Genomic DNA, 16,133 nt, shown 5'->3' on the forward strand with positions numbered 1-16,133 from the left:
CACAGCTCTCACGCACATAAGACACAACAGAGGTTGCACTGTGGGATGTTGATCAAAGAGTTTGTTTACCAGACGACTGGGTAATACCTTGTTATCCACTGCTGACTGACGTCGTGGGTGCTTCATTCATTTATGCTTAATTTCCCAATTTCAAAGCTGTGGTCCATTTGACCAGATAGACACATAACTTTATTTCAAGATTTTTTTCCCCTTATGATTATGCCAAGCAATCAATCTTTAAAGTAAAAGTTAGACACACATTCACTGAATTTCATTTGTCATTTTGTTTCCCCCCCCAAACTCAGGTCCATGTTACGCTGGATGAGATGAGATCCCTATGTAGTGGTCGTCATGGCAACTTGTGACTCTCCCCCTATGGTGTCATCACGGCAGCAAGAACATGGTGGCCAGAGGCTGGACGCTGCTGCTGAGGACAACTCCGTCATTGCCATGGAGACCAGTCTCGCTAACAGCAACAACCCAAACAACAACCAGTCGTCACCTGCCGCCATTGGAGAGCCGGAGAATGGCCTTGGAGAGTCTGCTGTGAGCCCACTGAGGTCCACTACTACCCCTACCACTGTCAGTGCAACCACCGACCCTGTTACTGAACAGAGTCGAAAAGAAAGCTTTAATTCTGGTAACAAAGGGAGTGTTACTGGGACTTTACCAGGAGGAGGAGGAGCAGCTTTGGGTTCGGACTGTTCTGCCCCTGCCACATCTCCTGTGGCACCGGCAAAGGAGATCCCCTGCAACGAATGTTCTAGTTCCTTCTCCAGTTTACAAAAATACATGGAGCATCACTGCCCCAATGCGCGCCTGCCTACCACCGGGACTCACGAAGAGGACGAGGAGGTTGAAAGGATGGTAGGTGCGGAGAGTGAAGATGAAGGAGAGCGAGAGGTGGGTGCTGCAGAAATTGGAGATATGAACAGCGAGATGGAAGACGATAGTGATGTGGAAAATTTGTGCAGCGAGATCATCTACCAGCCTGATGGCTCTGCCTTCATCTTGGAGGACTCCAAAGAGCAGCGTGGCAACCAGGGGGGGCTCTCTGGGTCTCTCCAATTCAGGGGCCTGCTGTCCCCCCAGACTTTCCCCAATGCCCAGGTCAGCAGTGTCCAGAGTGGCCTGAGCCCAGGGGGGGAGCAGTTGGAGCAGCCCGCTGCACCCATGTCCTTCTACCCCCAGATCATCAACACCTTCCACATCGCCTCATCCTTGGGAAGTAAATCCCTAGCGACTGACCACCCCTCCTTCCCAAATACCTCAGCTGGAGGGCTGGCGGGCGCTGGTCCCGTGTTGCACAGTTTCCGTGTCTATGACCTCCGCCACAAGAATGACAAAGACTATCTGAGAGCGGATGGTGCAGCCAAAAACTCCTGTGTGTCCAAAGATGTCCCCAACAATGTGGACTTGTCCAAATTTGAGGGCTGTATAGCCGATGGGCGGCGGAAGCCTGTGCTGATGTGTTTCCTGTGCAAGCTGTCTTTTGGCTACAGCCGTTCCTTTGTGACACATGCTGTCCATGACCACCGTATGTCACTGAATGATCAGGAGCAAAAACTGCTGAGCAACAAGCATGTCTCCGCTATCATCCAGGGCATCGGCAAGGACAAAGAACCTCTTATAAGCTTTCTGGAACCAAAAACCCCCCAAAACTCTGTGCTACCCCACTTTCCCACACCTGCCAACTTCCTAGGGCCAGACACGGGGCTCCGCAGCTTGTGGAACGCTTTCCACAGTAGTGGAGATAATGCCGATTCCTTTCAGGCAGGTTTTGCTTTCCTGAAGGGCAGTGCCAGCAGCTCCTCCAATGACCAAACCCCCAGAACCCAAACCATGCCAAAGGCTGAGACCAACCCAAACCTCGGGGGAGGGGCTGGTGCCCACAGAACCCCCAGTGGGAGTTCTGCTGCTGCTGCCACTGGTGGCAACCTGGAAGGTCAGAACTCTGATAGCGACTGCAAGGGCCACGTTAGGGACACATGCACTTTGCAACCCAATGGGCCGGACCTGAGCCAGTACGCACCCGTCAAGCGGGAGCCAGGTACGACGGGAGGAGAAACTCCTGAGCAGGATGAGGATGCTTACTCCAATGGTGTTGGAGTAGAAATGGAAGTAGATGAGGAGGAGGAACATGCCATTAACATGGAAATGACAGGCCAACGGGCAAACAGCACCAGTAGCAAAGATTTCCCTCTCTTAAACCAAAGTATTTCCCCCCTTTCCAACAGTGTGCTAAAGTTTAACAGTGACAGTAAAGGCCCTGCATCCACCTCCTCATCCTCCCTACCTATGTATGAGAAGCTGGAGATGGAAAAGAGTCGCCTGTCCACAGCCCTGGCAGCTGCCAGAGAGCGTGAGAGCAGCAACGACTCAACCAGTGAAACCCTCACAGGACGGGATGGGTCTTCACCATCCTCTCACCCCCTTGACATGATGATGTTGCGCAGAGATGATGAGAGTCCAGGGCCTCTGCATCAACACATAGGAAATCCTAGTACACCTGGAACTCCAGGGACACCTGGTACCCCTGGCCCAGGTGAAGGGTCTCCAGGTAGTGGGGTGGAGTGCCCCAAGTGTGATACAGTCTTGGGATCTTCACGATCTCTGGGAGGGCATATGACCATGATGCATTCACGCAACTCCTGCAAGACGCTGAAGTGTCCCAAGTGTAACTGGCACTACAAGTACCAGCAGACACTTGATGCCCATATGAAGGAGAAACACCCTGAGTCTGGTGGCTCTTGTGCGTACTGCCGCACAGGACAGCCTCATCCTCGTCTAGCCAGGGGTGAAAGCTATACCTGTGGATACAAGCCTTTCCGTTGCGAGGTCGGTATATTTTATTAATCAGCTTTTTGGATTTCTATTTTCTCTAAATTTTCTTGTCTCTCTTATATTCTCAGATTAAGCATACCTTGTTTTTTGTTGGGTTGGGTTTTATAGGCAAACTTTAACCATATGTTTAATCAAAACTAATTCCTCATTCAAGTGGATATATGCCAAAAGAAAAAAAATGAGATAAATGCTATTATTAATAGATGATGAATAAATTTTGATAATCCTTATCCTTATAAAGCACATATTCTACGTGTTGTAATGAACTTAAACATTCTTCCCTTGTAGGTATGCAACTACTCAACAACAACCAAAGGCAACCTTAGCATCCACATGCAGTCGGATAAGCATCTAAATAATGTACAAACACTCCAGAACGGCGGCAGTGAGCCACAATACAACCATAACCATGCCAACCCTGTGCCCAGTGCCAGCCTTGGTGGAGGCTGTGGTGCACCCTCGCCATCCAAGCCCAAACAGAAGCCCACTTGGCGCTGTGAGGTAATGAAACAAACAGAGCACTATTGTAGCACTATAGTAGCAACATACCCATTTGCTTGTTTCAATGTCTGCACAATGAGACATTTATTTCAGTCTGCGTCACTATGTCTATTATTTTGCTTGGACATGTCTTCTGACCTCTGGTCAGTATAATAAGATTTGTTAGACACTTTATTATTGTATAAAAGTTTTGTGGAAACCACAAGTAAATTTTAAGTTAAAAGAAAATGCTTCAATTGAATTGTATTCTCTGGATATGGTACTAATATTTTGTTATAGTTGTTGCTTCAGTTGTCCTGATGATATAGCTTCATAACATGTTTTAAGAAAATGAAATTCCTTACAAAAAAGGACCATCCTTAATTTGCAGTCTTCAAAAATCCTAAGATTATGACCATATATAACTTTACAGAGTCTCATACCCTAAAAAATGTGTTTCTTCCACTTTGCTTTAAACAGGTGTGTGACTACGAGACCAACGTGGCACGAAACTTGCGGATCCATATGACCAGTGAGAAACACATGCATAACATGATGCTACTGCAGCAGAATATGAAGCAAATCCAACACAGTCTCCATATGGGCCTGGCCCCGGCAGAGGCTGAGCTTTACCAGTACTATCTGGCTCAAAACATGGGCCTGGCAGGTGTGAAACTAGAGAACCCCGCCAGCAGCAGCGGCCCTGACGCCCAGATGATGATTAACCCTTTCCAGCTGGATCCTGCAACTGCAGCTGCTCTTGGATCTGGTCTAGGTGAGTGCTACGAGAATGAACACAAAACACTTTTTCACAATTAAAAAAGGGCACTTTGGCTAAGACTGGGTTCAAATGATTTTTTCTTTTAACATATATTTTGCTCATTTTTCGTGGTTGGTCTTATCGTTGTTGTCACTTATGGATGTCATCTACGTATTGTTTATCTCTGTGCCTGTCCTTTGTTTCTTTCTTTTTTTCTCTCTAGCCTCTTACTCTCTATTTTACGCTCCCATCCTTTTTACCTCTCCCCTCTTGTCACACCCTCTTCCCTTTCTCTTTCCCTCTTATCTCTCCTCTCATATTGTCCCTCTGTCATTGTCTCCTTTCTTTGACCCCTCTCGCTGATTAAAAAATGATTATGAGACGCCACATGAGAATTATTCTTAATCTTTCATTTGTAATTTTCTTAAGTCAGCTTAATCCTCCCCCATACACACACTACCCCACCTTCGCTCACCCAGGAGAGAAGGGACACACACACATGCACACACATGAAACACTCATACAAGCACACTCTCACACAGCAGGAAGCGGATTCCCGTAGGAGTGAGAGAGATTTAACAATGACCCTGCAGTGTTACACACCCACTCCCTCCTCTAGTGTGTAGGTCACAGCCCAGCTAGCAGATGTACTCTCAGCGAATTACACTGATAGCACACAGCTCCCTATAGTGAGCACAGCTGTACATAGGTTAGATGGTGTGAGCAGGATGTTCATTCATTCAAATAGACATACACATTAACACAAAAACATGTATGGGTGCAGGATGAAAAACATGCTTGTATAATGTGTTTTATACTCCATAGTGGGTTTCAAATTAAAAAAAAAACATCCACTTACATTTTGCATCCTAATTCAAGTGAAGGTGTTGTATTTAAAAAGCAGCAACCACACACAAACACAAATTTAGTCATCCACTAATTGGGGGGATTGAAGTTAAACTGTTTGAAAAATGATACATTCACAAGAAAAATGCTCCTCTGCTCCAAACACCATATTTAGATATTATCTGTTGAAGAAAGACATGATGAGCTTTGGTTTCATTCATACAGACAACAAAAGGATTAAATGAAAGAGTTAATTACATTTGTGTGAATGTCAGACCCTTATTGTCAGTTTTGGTTCGAGGGTGGGTGGGTATAAGAAAGAGAGAACACGTGTAACGCATTGATCAGCTTTTCAAATATGTGTGCATGCGAGAAAAGCCTGGAGAACGAGAACCGCCGTCCCCTCATTGCTGAGAGCAGTAATTAAAGCTACCTGATGAGCGAGTTAGCAAGTTGAAAAGGATGATTGTAATTGATCCTGATTCAATCCTATTAGGGTTTTTTATAGACAAGACTTTGTAAGGAGCCCAAGTCCTCTGTGAGGCTTTATTTTATCAAATCCTTTTGTATGAGAAAGGCCTGCATAGTAGAATCACTTTTTCTTCACACTTAATTTCATTTAAGGAGGCTTTTCTCTTTCTTTTCATCTATCCCTCCCTACGCATACCAGCCTTTCATTTTCATTAAAGCTTTGCCTTTTAGTCATGTCTTTTTCTTACATGTTCATATGTTTTGTAAAAGTCATTCTGTTTACACACTTTAACCTGTGTTCTCTCCTATTTTTTCTGCAGTGAATAGTGACCTATCAGCAGAGTTGCGTCTTGCCAGTGGTCAACTGATGGCAGATGATCTTTCCATGGTGTCCTCTGGTGGAATGGGGGCAATGTCCTCCTCAGACCCTTCTCTGTCCTCCTTGTCGCCACCTATCAATGACCCAACACTGCGCCTTTACCAGTGTGCAGTGTGCAACTGCTACTCCACAGACAGCCTGGAGGCCCTAAACGCCCACGTCAACGCCGAGCGCTCTTTGCCGGAAGAGGAGTGGCGCTGCGTGGTGGGCGATGTCTACCAGTGCAAGCTCTGCAGTTATAACACGCAGCTTAAGGCTAACTTTCAGCTGCACTGTAAGACTGACAAGCACATGCAGAAGCACCAGCTGGTGGCCCACATCAAGGAGGGAGGCAAAGCCAACCAGTGGAGATTAAAGTGTGTGGCCATTGGCAACCCCGTGCACCTCAAGTGCAATGCCTGTGACTACTACAGCAACAGCGTGGATAAACTGAGGCTGCATGCCACTCACCAGAGGCATGAGGCTGCCATCCGTCTCTACAAGGTAAAAAAAACAACATTTCCCATGTTTTGTGCACTGCAGAAAGATTACTTCACTTATCTCAGTTTTCTGCCCCAGCTGAAAAAAAGTCTCTGCAAAAACTTAGAAAACCAATCTACTGAGGGACTTCCAAGAGAATAAATGGTCATTTTAAGTTCAGCTTCCGAAAAAAACACACATGTTTTTGTTTATAAAGAATTTGCCCCATCCTCTTAACCGGGTGTCACAGCCCTATAAAGTTCCCACGAGAATGGAATGATAAAGATGGAAGAGGTCACTCTTAGAGTACCCAGGATGAATTTAATCAGATATGGGTACATCTTCTACTTATAAACTGCTGGCACTACTGTTACTGTTAAATAGAAGTCACGTACTAACAGTGGGTTTGACACAGGGGACACATTTTCAGCTTGTTTTTTTGCAGCTGGAAATAATTCTGGAATAATTTCAGAATTTCTTTTCTGCATTTCTTCATAATGATTATTATGATAATTATTTATTAACAATGACACCAAAAAATAAGACCGCCCCCTATATCATGACAAGTTAACTTTGATAAATGATCCCTACATATTGCAACAATCATAAAGAAACACTTTATTATGTCATGTGAATAACAATATTTAATTATGAAAGCCTTTTTAATAAAAGTGTTTTCATGTGCAAATACATTTAATCATATGCTTCATAATTAATGTTTTCAGAAACACACACTGTTCATTATCATTTATGTGTCCATACAGCTCTCCTGTAGACACTGTTCTTAAATGAACTTCTGCACTTTGGATTATATGGTCATGACCTGTCGTGGGGTTTCAACACTGATTGCCCATCAGAACGTTGAACTCAGACAGGAGTCACTTACTTAACTAATTAAACTCTTGATACTGTTGACGCGCTATAAATCTTTTCCACAGAGAAATTCAAACACAACCAAAAATGTGCATCTTTCTTCTTTCCGATATGTTCACAGTGATTAAGTTTGTCAGATGTCTCCTTGAGGTTGACACAAGTCTGTTACATTTCCGAGGCCTTGACCTACGGGACAGGATCAAGTGCATTACATTAATGAGGATCTCTTTACTACTCTAAGCAACACTTAGTAAGGGGGAGGTGTGTGTGTGTGAGTGTGAGTGTGTGTGTGTGTGTGTGTGTGTGTGTGTGTGTGTGTGTGTGTGTGTGTGTGTGTGTGTGTGTGTGTGTGTGTGTGTGTGTGTGTGTGTGTGTGTGTTGTGCCGTGCCTAAAATATAGCAACAACAGTAGTAAGAGGTTATTAAACTCAGCTTTCATTGATTGTTAGTATAATTGTATTTCTTTGCATATTACCTGCTGCTCTTATTATAAAAACATCTCTTCACAACAATTGACACTTAGTTTTGATGTTTATTTGAAATGGTCAAATGATAACAATGCAAAGAGTATTTTGAAGAAGTTGTCTCATAAATCTAAAATAGAAATAACATGGGACATATATTTAAAAGGAGATTTGAAGCTGCATGATATTAATTAAAGGATTATTGTTTTTATTGTTTCTTTAATGTGAAAGCAGTTCTCCCTCGGATAGTAACCTACAAGGAACTTTAATTACCAGAGAAAAATCTGTGGCCGATTCTTACTTACAGTTCAAAGGCTTTAGAGGATAAAGCCTATTAGCAATCTTAGGATTATTTAAAAGAGTCGTAGTTGACTTAAACAAGATGTACATATTGACACCTGATCAGCTTAGCTTCTTTGAAAGGCTGAACTTAGCAACATATGAGTATAAAATTCATTGGTGCTGATCACTACATTCAGTTAAATATTTTAGGTGTATAAATTCTTCGCAAGAGTTAGGTGAGGTCCTATGTAATAGGATCAGCTTCATGAGTCCAAACTAATCAGGATCTCCATACTGTCAGAGGAAAACTGTAACATAGGTGTCTGTGTCTCTACACATGAATTTGTGTTGAGACACTTTTGGAAATAATTTGATAGGACACATTTTCCCAAATATGTGAACTAGGCTAATAAAGTAAACCATTTAAATGTCAAATCAAAGAAAATCTGGGTCAGAAATGAAACAAAGAGGTTTTTCTGAACAAAACTAAGTTGTTTATTTGCCATCAAAGAAAAATAAAGCAATATGATATCCTTCTGGGCACACACACATCACTTCAACCAAGGCAAGTGAGGGTCTTCCCAGTGCCCTCTCTTTGCACCCATGCACCCCTCTATCTCATCTACCCACCCACCTACCCCACAGGCCTCAACAAATCTGTTTCACAGATGACGCTTTTAATGCCTCTGGCAGGAATCCCACTATTTTACCCTTGGACATGTGGAAGTAAAGTAGAGAGGGGGAGAGCCTAGAACAGCAGAGAAAAAAAAAATCATTTTTCTATTTGACCAGAAAAACACCTCTCCTTTTATGTATTGGCAGAGGTGAAAAGCACATGGGGATGGAGGTAGCTTGGCCGGGCGCATAAAAGATCCGAGTGTTGACGACTTTACCATCTGGTTGTCTGGAAACAGAGAATATCTTTATGGCATGGGAAACCATTTGAAGATACAAACAAAAAGCATATTCAGGAGATTTTTATGGCTGCTTTTGTAGCAGCAATGGAGTACTTTTGAAGAGAACAGAGAGTTTGAAAGGGTTTTTTTTTCAGACTTTGAAACAGGGGGAAGGAAATGACATTGGCAGCACATGGAAATCAAGTCATCTGGTGTCCAAGGCACAGCAGGTGGCACAGGAAGTCAGTCCTTATACGGGAAAAAAGTCCCTGTTTGTAAAAACAATGCTATTGCAAAAAGTTTATAGTAACTCACTTTAATATTATTAAAGCTGTAAATTCAGTTCTTATTCCCATTTAAACATGGTAAATTACAGCATTTTAGATGTGTCGTAGGATTGTTTCTTTTGCTAGCAGCCTGTGTAGAAGAAGTGTTTTTATGCTAGCAGCCAGTGTAGAATTATTTTCTTTTTGCTAGCAGCCTGTGTAGGCATAGTGTTTTTTATGTTAGCAGCCTGTGCTGAAGTTGTTTTTTTATGCCAGCAGCCTGTTTAAAAAGTAACGCTTTTATGTTAGCAGCCTGTGTAGTAAGCTATGCATTTAGTGTTGCTGTAGCATAGCATGGCCATAGTTGGCCAGAACTGTGTTTGGATTAGAGTTGAATATGATGATGTATTGCTGCTTTATGATTTTTAATAACAAACACTGGCCCTAATACACATTGAGAGTGAAGTAAATCTGTCAGTTCTATTCACAAGTGCTACAGGACTAAGTAGGGGGCTTAGTTTGTAGTTAACGTGTGTTTGTGTGTCCGCAGAGCTTTGAGGTTAAGATATTGGGCTGTGCTTGCCCCTGGGTCATTAGGAGTTGAGAATGTTCATGGTCAATGTGGCATGGTAAAGGACCACACACACATGTATACAGACACACTGTGTGTCTCATAGGCTGTGGCACCTGTTTCTCAGATGGCCGTGCGAATAAATCTTAAAATGTCTTCAGCCAACACCACAACTCCACCCACTGTCTGTCAGACTGTCTGTCTGTCCGTCCAGTTTTCCATCATAATTCAAGCGGAAATAAATGTCCTGGGTCTACTGCAAATTTCCATATCTCTGTTTTTCTTTTCATTATTTTTTTCCCTTTCCTTCTTTTCCCACACACTCTACTTTGAACTCAGAATCTTAAGCTCATAAAATGCTCAACTTTTTATGATAGAGATGGAGGGAGCAAGGGAGGGAGGAGAAAGGGCATTTGGATTGAGCACTTGGTTAGAAGGAATAATAAAATATAAAAAGTGTATTTTTCTCCCCTAGCTCTTTCAACTGTCTCACACTTTTTTTTACTCCCTCTGTCTTACCCACTCCCTTTGTTTTGTCTCTGAGTCTTTCCCTTCTCTCCCTCTCTCTCTCTTTCTCTCTCTCTCTCTCTTTCTATCTCTCCCCTGGGGAGCCACAGATAGGCCATCTCATTACCCATGATCCTCCTGGCAACACCATGGCCGGGAAATGAGGGGTGGGGGGAATTAAATGAGGGGAGTGATGGGAGGAGAGCAAGATGTGTGTGTTGGTGTGTGTGTGTGTGGGGGGGGGGCACTGGATTTGTAGATGCATCAAAAGAAGAGTCATTCTTTTTTTTCTTTTTCCTCATCTCCTTTCTATATTTTTGAATTTGGATTTTTTTAATTCTTGCATTTTGCCATCAATCAAATCAATTTGCTCCCCCCCCCCCTTCACATTTTATTCTCCTCCATCTCCCTCAGATGGAGATGGCTGTGCTTATGCATCTGTGATATTAAGTGTACCGCTGTGCCTTGGCTATTAGCAAGGGTCAACCCGGCCCACTCTCATTTGAAAATCAAATGGCCCTATATATATGCAGCCCAAATTATTGGACTGTCATTTGGACTTGTGTGATGGGGAAATGGACAGGAGATTGACTCCCATAGATTTGCATAAAAAGCCATTGTGCTGGTCCCCGGAATAGAAAAGGGACTGGATCTATTTCAAATGCAGTGCACCATTTATGACACACACACTCTCTCTCTCTCTCTCTCTCACACACACACACACACACACACACACACACAAACACACACTAACAGACTTACATATAAATTCATAGAAACATATGACATAGATAAACACTCTCACAGGTTGTAGTTTTGGTTATTGAGTCTTTTCCACTTGACCTTGTGTCCTCCTGTTTCAGACACAGGCTCTTGATCACTGCGTTCATCTCTCACACTCAAAGACGGACTTTTAAGAGTTGCTATTCTCTTCAAACAGGAATGTTCTCAGTCACTTCACACTGGATGCTGCTTGAGTTGGAGATGTAGATGTTCATGTTTTGTCATGGAGACAGGTGATGTAACCCGCCACAGAGGGTTCAGAGCCGTGACTATAAACAATGAAATAAATACACATCAGTGTTTTTGCTCGACAGGTTTTCTTTCTTTCTTCTCTTGTTTTTCTTTTTCTGTCTCTCTTTCTCTATTCATTTCTCTTTTTACCTGTTAGGTTATTCAAATCGTCTCCTCGTTCACCTGCGTGGTGATTACAATGGAAAACTTTCAAAGGGGTGGGGGTGGAGTTGGGGATGGAAGAGGGTGGTGGCTAATTAAAGCATAAAAGCAGGTGTGTTCATGTGTGTGTGTTTGTATGGGTTCACATTGTGTGTTTAACAGAAAGGTTTGAATGGACAGACTTTGCCAACCCTCCCCCTTCTGCCTAATAATCCTCATAGATATTAATAAGAGTTTCACCCATTCTCCCTGCAACGCCTTAACCAGATGGTCAGTAATGCATTAGGGTGTGTGTGAAATTGTGCGTGTGTGCAATGTCCAGCTTTGGTTAGGCTACTGATAGACACTCAAATATAAGGTTTAATTACCCCCCCCCCCCCCCAGAGTGCTCTCTGAACTCTCAGGTGGATTGGTCGGATCCTGGGGACTTAAATGGCATATGTTTAGTTTTCTGTCTTTAGCACAGTGTATTCATGTGTGTAGGGAGAACCACAGCAAGGTTGTTTTTAAAACATCAAAACCCAGGTGTGATCTTCTTCACAGTCCTCCCTACTTTTTTTTAAACTGTGGGTCATTTGGGCCAGACCAGGCCGAGCCAGACTGGGCAAGGTCTAGGCCAGTCCATTTGTCCATGTGCAGGGGACTGTGAAGCAGATTGGGACTGACAGGTATGGGAACGGTAGCAGAAAGGGGGGTTATGAAGAGTGGTTTTTTTTGGGTGGGTGGGTGGGTGGGGGTTGGGGGGGGGGGGGGGGCAGTGTCTTCCAGACCACCAGAAAGAAGGGAACATCGCTTGGATTCAGGAACAAAGGACCAAGCAGGAGTTTGTCTTTTTTTCCCCCTTGAACCCTCCCACCCTTGCTTTATCCCTAAAACCCACCCAAATACACATCCCCTCCTCCTCACACTTCTATCCTTACTCCTCCTACTCACACACTTGTCTTCCTCTGCCTTCCCTTTTTTTCATCCTCAACTCTCTGCCAAGCCTTTGTTTTCTCTTTGGTCTTGATCATCCTGTTGGGACAAAGAAAAGTGTGTTTGACAAAGATGAAATAAGTTAGAATCAAAAGGGGCACTCTGACCTTCATTCTTGATACCTTGATTTGATCAGAGCTGCTTCAGGCAGATCACATGGTAGTGAGATCAGATAAATGTTTTTGTGTAAGTTCACTAGCATGACTTTTGAAATCACCTGATTGATATGAAAGCTGTCTTAGTCTCTTAGTATCGTATGCGTCAAATAGGGACAAGAAGGTGTTCTGTTCCCAAATTGTTATATCATCTTTAAAATGGTATTTAGATAGCACATTCACACTTTTCCCTCTCTCATGAAGCTATCAGGATATTGATATGGACAAAGTTGAACTGAAATACTCCTCAACGCCCTTCCGAATCAATAATCAATCGATTGGAGGTAATTGTGCCTCCCTTGGAACGGTCCCAAGTCTCTCTCACTCTCTCTCTTTCGCTCGCTCCTTCTCGCACTCTCTCTGTCATTATCAGCATGTGGCCCAGTATTCAGCATTTCAGCATTCCAGCTGTAATTGATTTTGACCATTAGGTGCTCAGTGAATAGATAAGTAGTGGGAGATATTCGATTATACGGTGAAAAAGAGAGAGAGAGGGGGAGATGGGAATGGTAAGAGAGAAAAAGAAGAAGGGGGAGAAAGGATTGAGGGATGTTGTCAGAGAGCTGGAGAAAGAGGAACTGACCTGTCTATCCGTCTCTACAACTGGTCTTCCATCCTTGTGGCAGCACAATACAGCTGACCTCCTGTGAGTTCAAGCAGCTTAGTTTCTGCGGGGTAATCCCTAATGCTTTGAAATAGACCTGATAGAAAGCCCACTTGCTTGTTCGGGATTAATGTGAGTTGGTGGGGGTAAAGGGGGTGGGGGTTCTTAGTTTTCTGCACATTTAGTCAAATTAACCCATTGGAATTATCATATTCAAGTCTAATTGCAGACTTAGTTGCACATGAACGAGGCGCAGAGTGTCTTTAAAAGCGTGTTGTACTTTATGGGCGGACAGATGGGAGACATGCATTTACTATCCATGTATAATATCCACCACCATGCATTAATAACCCCCCCCCCCCATTGTTTATGGTTAGATTTACCATGCTGGTGGTCAAAGTGCTCCTTTAAGTGGTCGTCCATCCCTTACAGAGGCCATTTTGAATTGGAGTGCATCTTAAACAAGGGCGGTATTGCTTCCCCACTGTTTTCTGAAGATATCAGGGGTTGTTTTTTTTTTTGTTTTGTTTTTTCTGCTCCGTCCTCTTTTTCTCAATTCTGGCAGGAGTGTAGGTTAGGACTAGGGGTAGGGGCGGATGGAAAAGTGGGGGTTGGGGGTGGGGGAACAAAGGCAAACATTTGAGTAATCTTCAAAGAGCCCATTGGTATGTTGAGTGGACGCTGGTATGCGGACTGCGGCTGAGGCTTTTTCAGGGGAAAACAATATCCTTCCTTTAGACAGCCCGGGTCTGGGCAAACACTAGCAGGCAGAAGACTCTGCCCAGTGTTGCCACTGCTATCAGCTTACCCCCCCCCCCCCTTCTATTGGGTCCTTAATGTTGCCAGAACAGCACAGAACTCACCATTAAGGGGTTTACAGTGGCAGACAGAACATCCCAGGTTGTTGAATAGTTTGCCGCACAGAGCGAAGAGGAGTTGTCAGAGATCGTTACAGGTTTCTTTTTATTGGCATGTGCCTTGTGATAGTGTCACTATTTAAATGTTGGAGTTTTCGTACAAAGGGGGATAACAGAAGAAAAGAAAGAGAAGCAGACGAAAATCGTCCATGTTTTGTAAAGAAAAGAAGGGAGGGATCAAGTGTGCCATCTTGTAGGTCAACTGCGAGGCTTTTGATTTCCTGTTGCAATATGCAAACTGGCTCTGCTGAAGAGGTGCTTTCATTGTGCTCTCTCTGGCAGAGGTACCACTCCAACTAGCGCTTACACACACACTTCTGCACAGCTTGTACTCACAACAAATCACATTGTTGCACTCTTTCTTTGGAATAAGGCCTGAACTTTGCCTTTTATTCTATGAAGTGTGATGAAATACCACATTTAAGAGTTGGGAAGTGGATTATGTAACAGTGTGTAGTATTAAAAGTTAGACACGTATAGATTAAGCTAGTCATGCATGCAGTGATACAGCTATCAAGGAAACTGGCATGATAGCACACTCATTAGATAAACACAGTTCTTAAATAAAAAAAAAAGCAGACAGTCTGCCATTTTGTGACAGATTCAAAATGAACTCCCTTTGTCCAGTAATCAGTAGCCATTTTCTCACGAGGATCCACCCCAGGGATAATTTCTCCCATTTCTCTGTCATTAGGAGGGTCTGGCATTAGGCTTGTGTTTTGTTCCCTGTACCTTTTGTTTTGTGCTAAGTGAAACCATGCGACAGGGTAGGGGCTAACTGGAAAACAATACTCCCCTTCACAGGCTCAGGAATGTGTAATTAGTGATTTGAACCCGACTACGCTCGTCTAGATTCTCCCCTATCATTCTCTCTCTCTTTCCATCCCTTGTCCTTTTGTTCTCTCTGTCATAGATTCTCACTCTCCTCGCCTCTCAATCTATCCATTAGTTTTTTTCTCACTGTATCGTTCTCCTGTTTCTTTTTCGAACAGACATTTTTCAAAAAGTCTCAATTACTAGCAGAGCAAAAAAAAAAAAAAAAACTTGGCAAAAATATCTTGCTGATTCTCTCGGCAGCAAAATTATTTTCCCTTCTCTTCCCTTTCAGTTTAAGTTAAATATAACAACATCAGTGTAGCACAGACCTCTTTGATGATTGAAGCCAATAAGCTGAAGGCCCAGAATTTCAACCTTTTTTATTTTTGTTTTCTCCCCATCTTTCATAGAAACTGTCAATTAGACCCTGGCTTGATTTCCCAAAAGCATCTTTGCATGCTGGAAAAAGAAGAAGAAAAATGATTCATCCAGCCCAAAATCATGTTAGAATTTCAACTATACACCTCCCCTTGTACAGCATAGGAAATAAGAGAATCCCCTGAGCATGTTCAATGATCCTGATTTCAGCAGTATATGATCCCTGTCCCATTGTGAGTCCATGGAAAAGATAATCTTAGCAGCAATATGGTTTAGGGAATTGGGAGGTCTGGTCAGTCTCACCTGGCGGCGATGGAGACAAGTGGGGGCTTTTAGAACCTAATGGGCTAAGGTCAGGATGGCTAATAGGGAGTAAGTGGCTGAGCCATGCTGTCTAAATCTAATGCTAATGTAAATACTGATCCATTTTCCTGGGAGATGGAGGTGAGCTGGCTTTTGAGACACCTGACTCGCATACACAGATAAGAAACAAAGATTTGTTCGATATGTCTCTCTCTCTTAGAATTGGTTCTCGTAACACATTAAATATTGTATTGGCTGTGGCGCACACAGACGCCAAGAAAGTACTTCTTTAAAAAATATAAAGATCTAGAAGAAATGGAACGTGTTGTTAAGACAGGGTTCCTTAATTCCATTTTTTTCTTTTGCTAGTATGGATAACTTGAATGTTAGTGTATATGTGAGCTGGTGCAAAAGAGAAAGGAAAAGATTGAGAGTCAGATGGGATTTTCCAGGAGAGGGGCCAGGGGTCAGAAAGCTGTGAACTTCTGATTGACCTCTGCCCCATACGTCAGACACACTTACGTCACTGCTACAAGTGTGTGTGTGTGTGTGTGTGTGTGTGTGTGTGTGTGTGTGTGTGTGTGTGTGTGTGTGTGTGTGTGTGTGTGTGTGTGTGTGTGTGTGTGTGTGTGTGTGTGTGTGTGAGTGAGTGACTGTCTGTGTGTGTGAGTCAGACAGACAAATAGGAAGCAAGACCATCAACTGGACTTT

General features: G+C 43.3%; 1 protein-coding gene across 4 annotated transcripts in view; it reads left to right on the top strand.

The window, feature by feature from the left end:
- zfhx4 (zinc finger homeobox 4) overlaps positions 1 to 16,133 on the top strand; it is a 91,952-nt gene that overhangs the window by 32,359 nt on the left and 43,460 nt on the right. For all 4 annotated transcript variants that reach the window (XM_079360740.1, XM_079360739.1, XM_079360738.1 and 1 more), the window contains exons 2-5: positions 306 to 2,838; positions 3,133 to 3,345; positions 3,805 to 4,099; positions 5,722 to 6,263. In XM_079360740.1, coding sequence (XP_079216866.1) covers positions 352 to 2,838; positions 3,133 to 3,345; positions 3,805 to 4,099; positions 5,722 to 6,263 — 3,537 coding nt within the window. In that variant the 5' untranslated portion in view covers positions 306 to 351. The remainder of the gene's footprint in view (positions 1 to 305; positions 2,839 to 3,132; positions 3,346 to 3,804; positions 4,100 to 5,721; positions 6,264 to 16,133) is intronic.

Source organism: Symphodus melops (assembly GCF_947650265.1).
Source record: "Symphodus melops genome assembly, chromosome: 14".
NCBI lineage: Eukaryota > Metazoa > Chordata > Actinopteri > Labriformes > Labridae > Symphodus > Symphodus melops.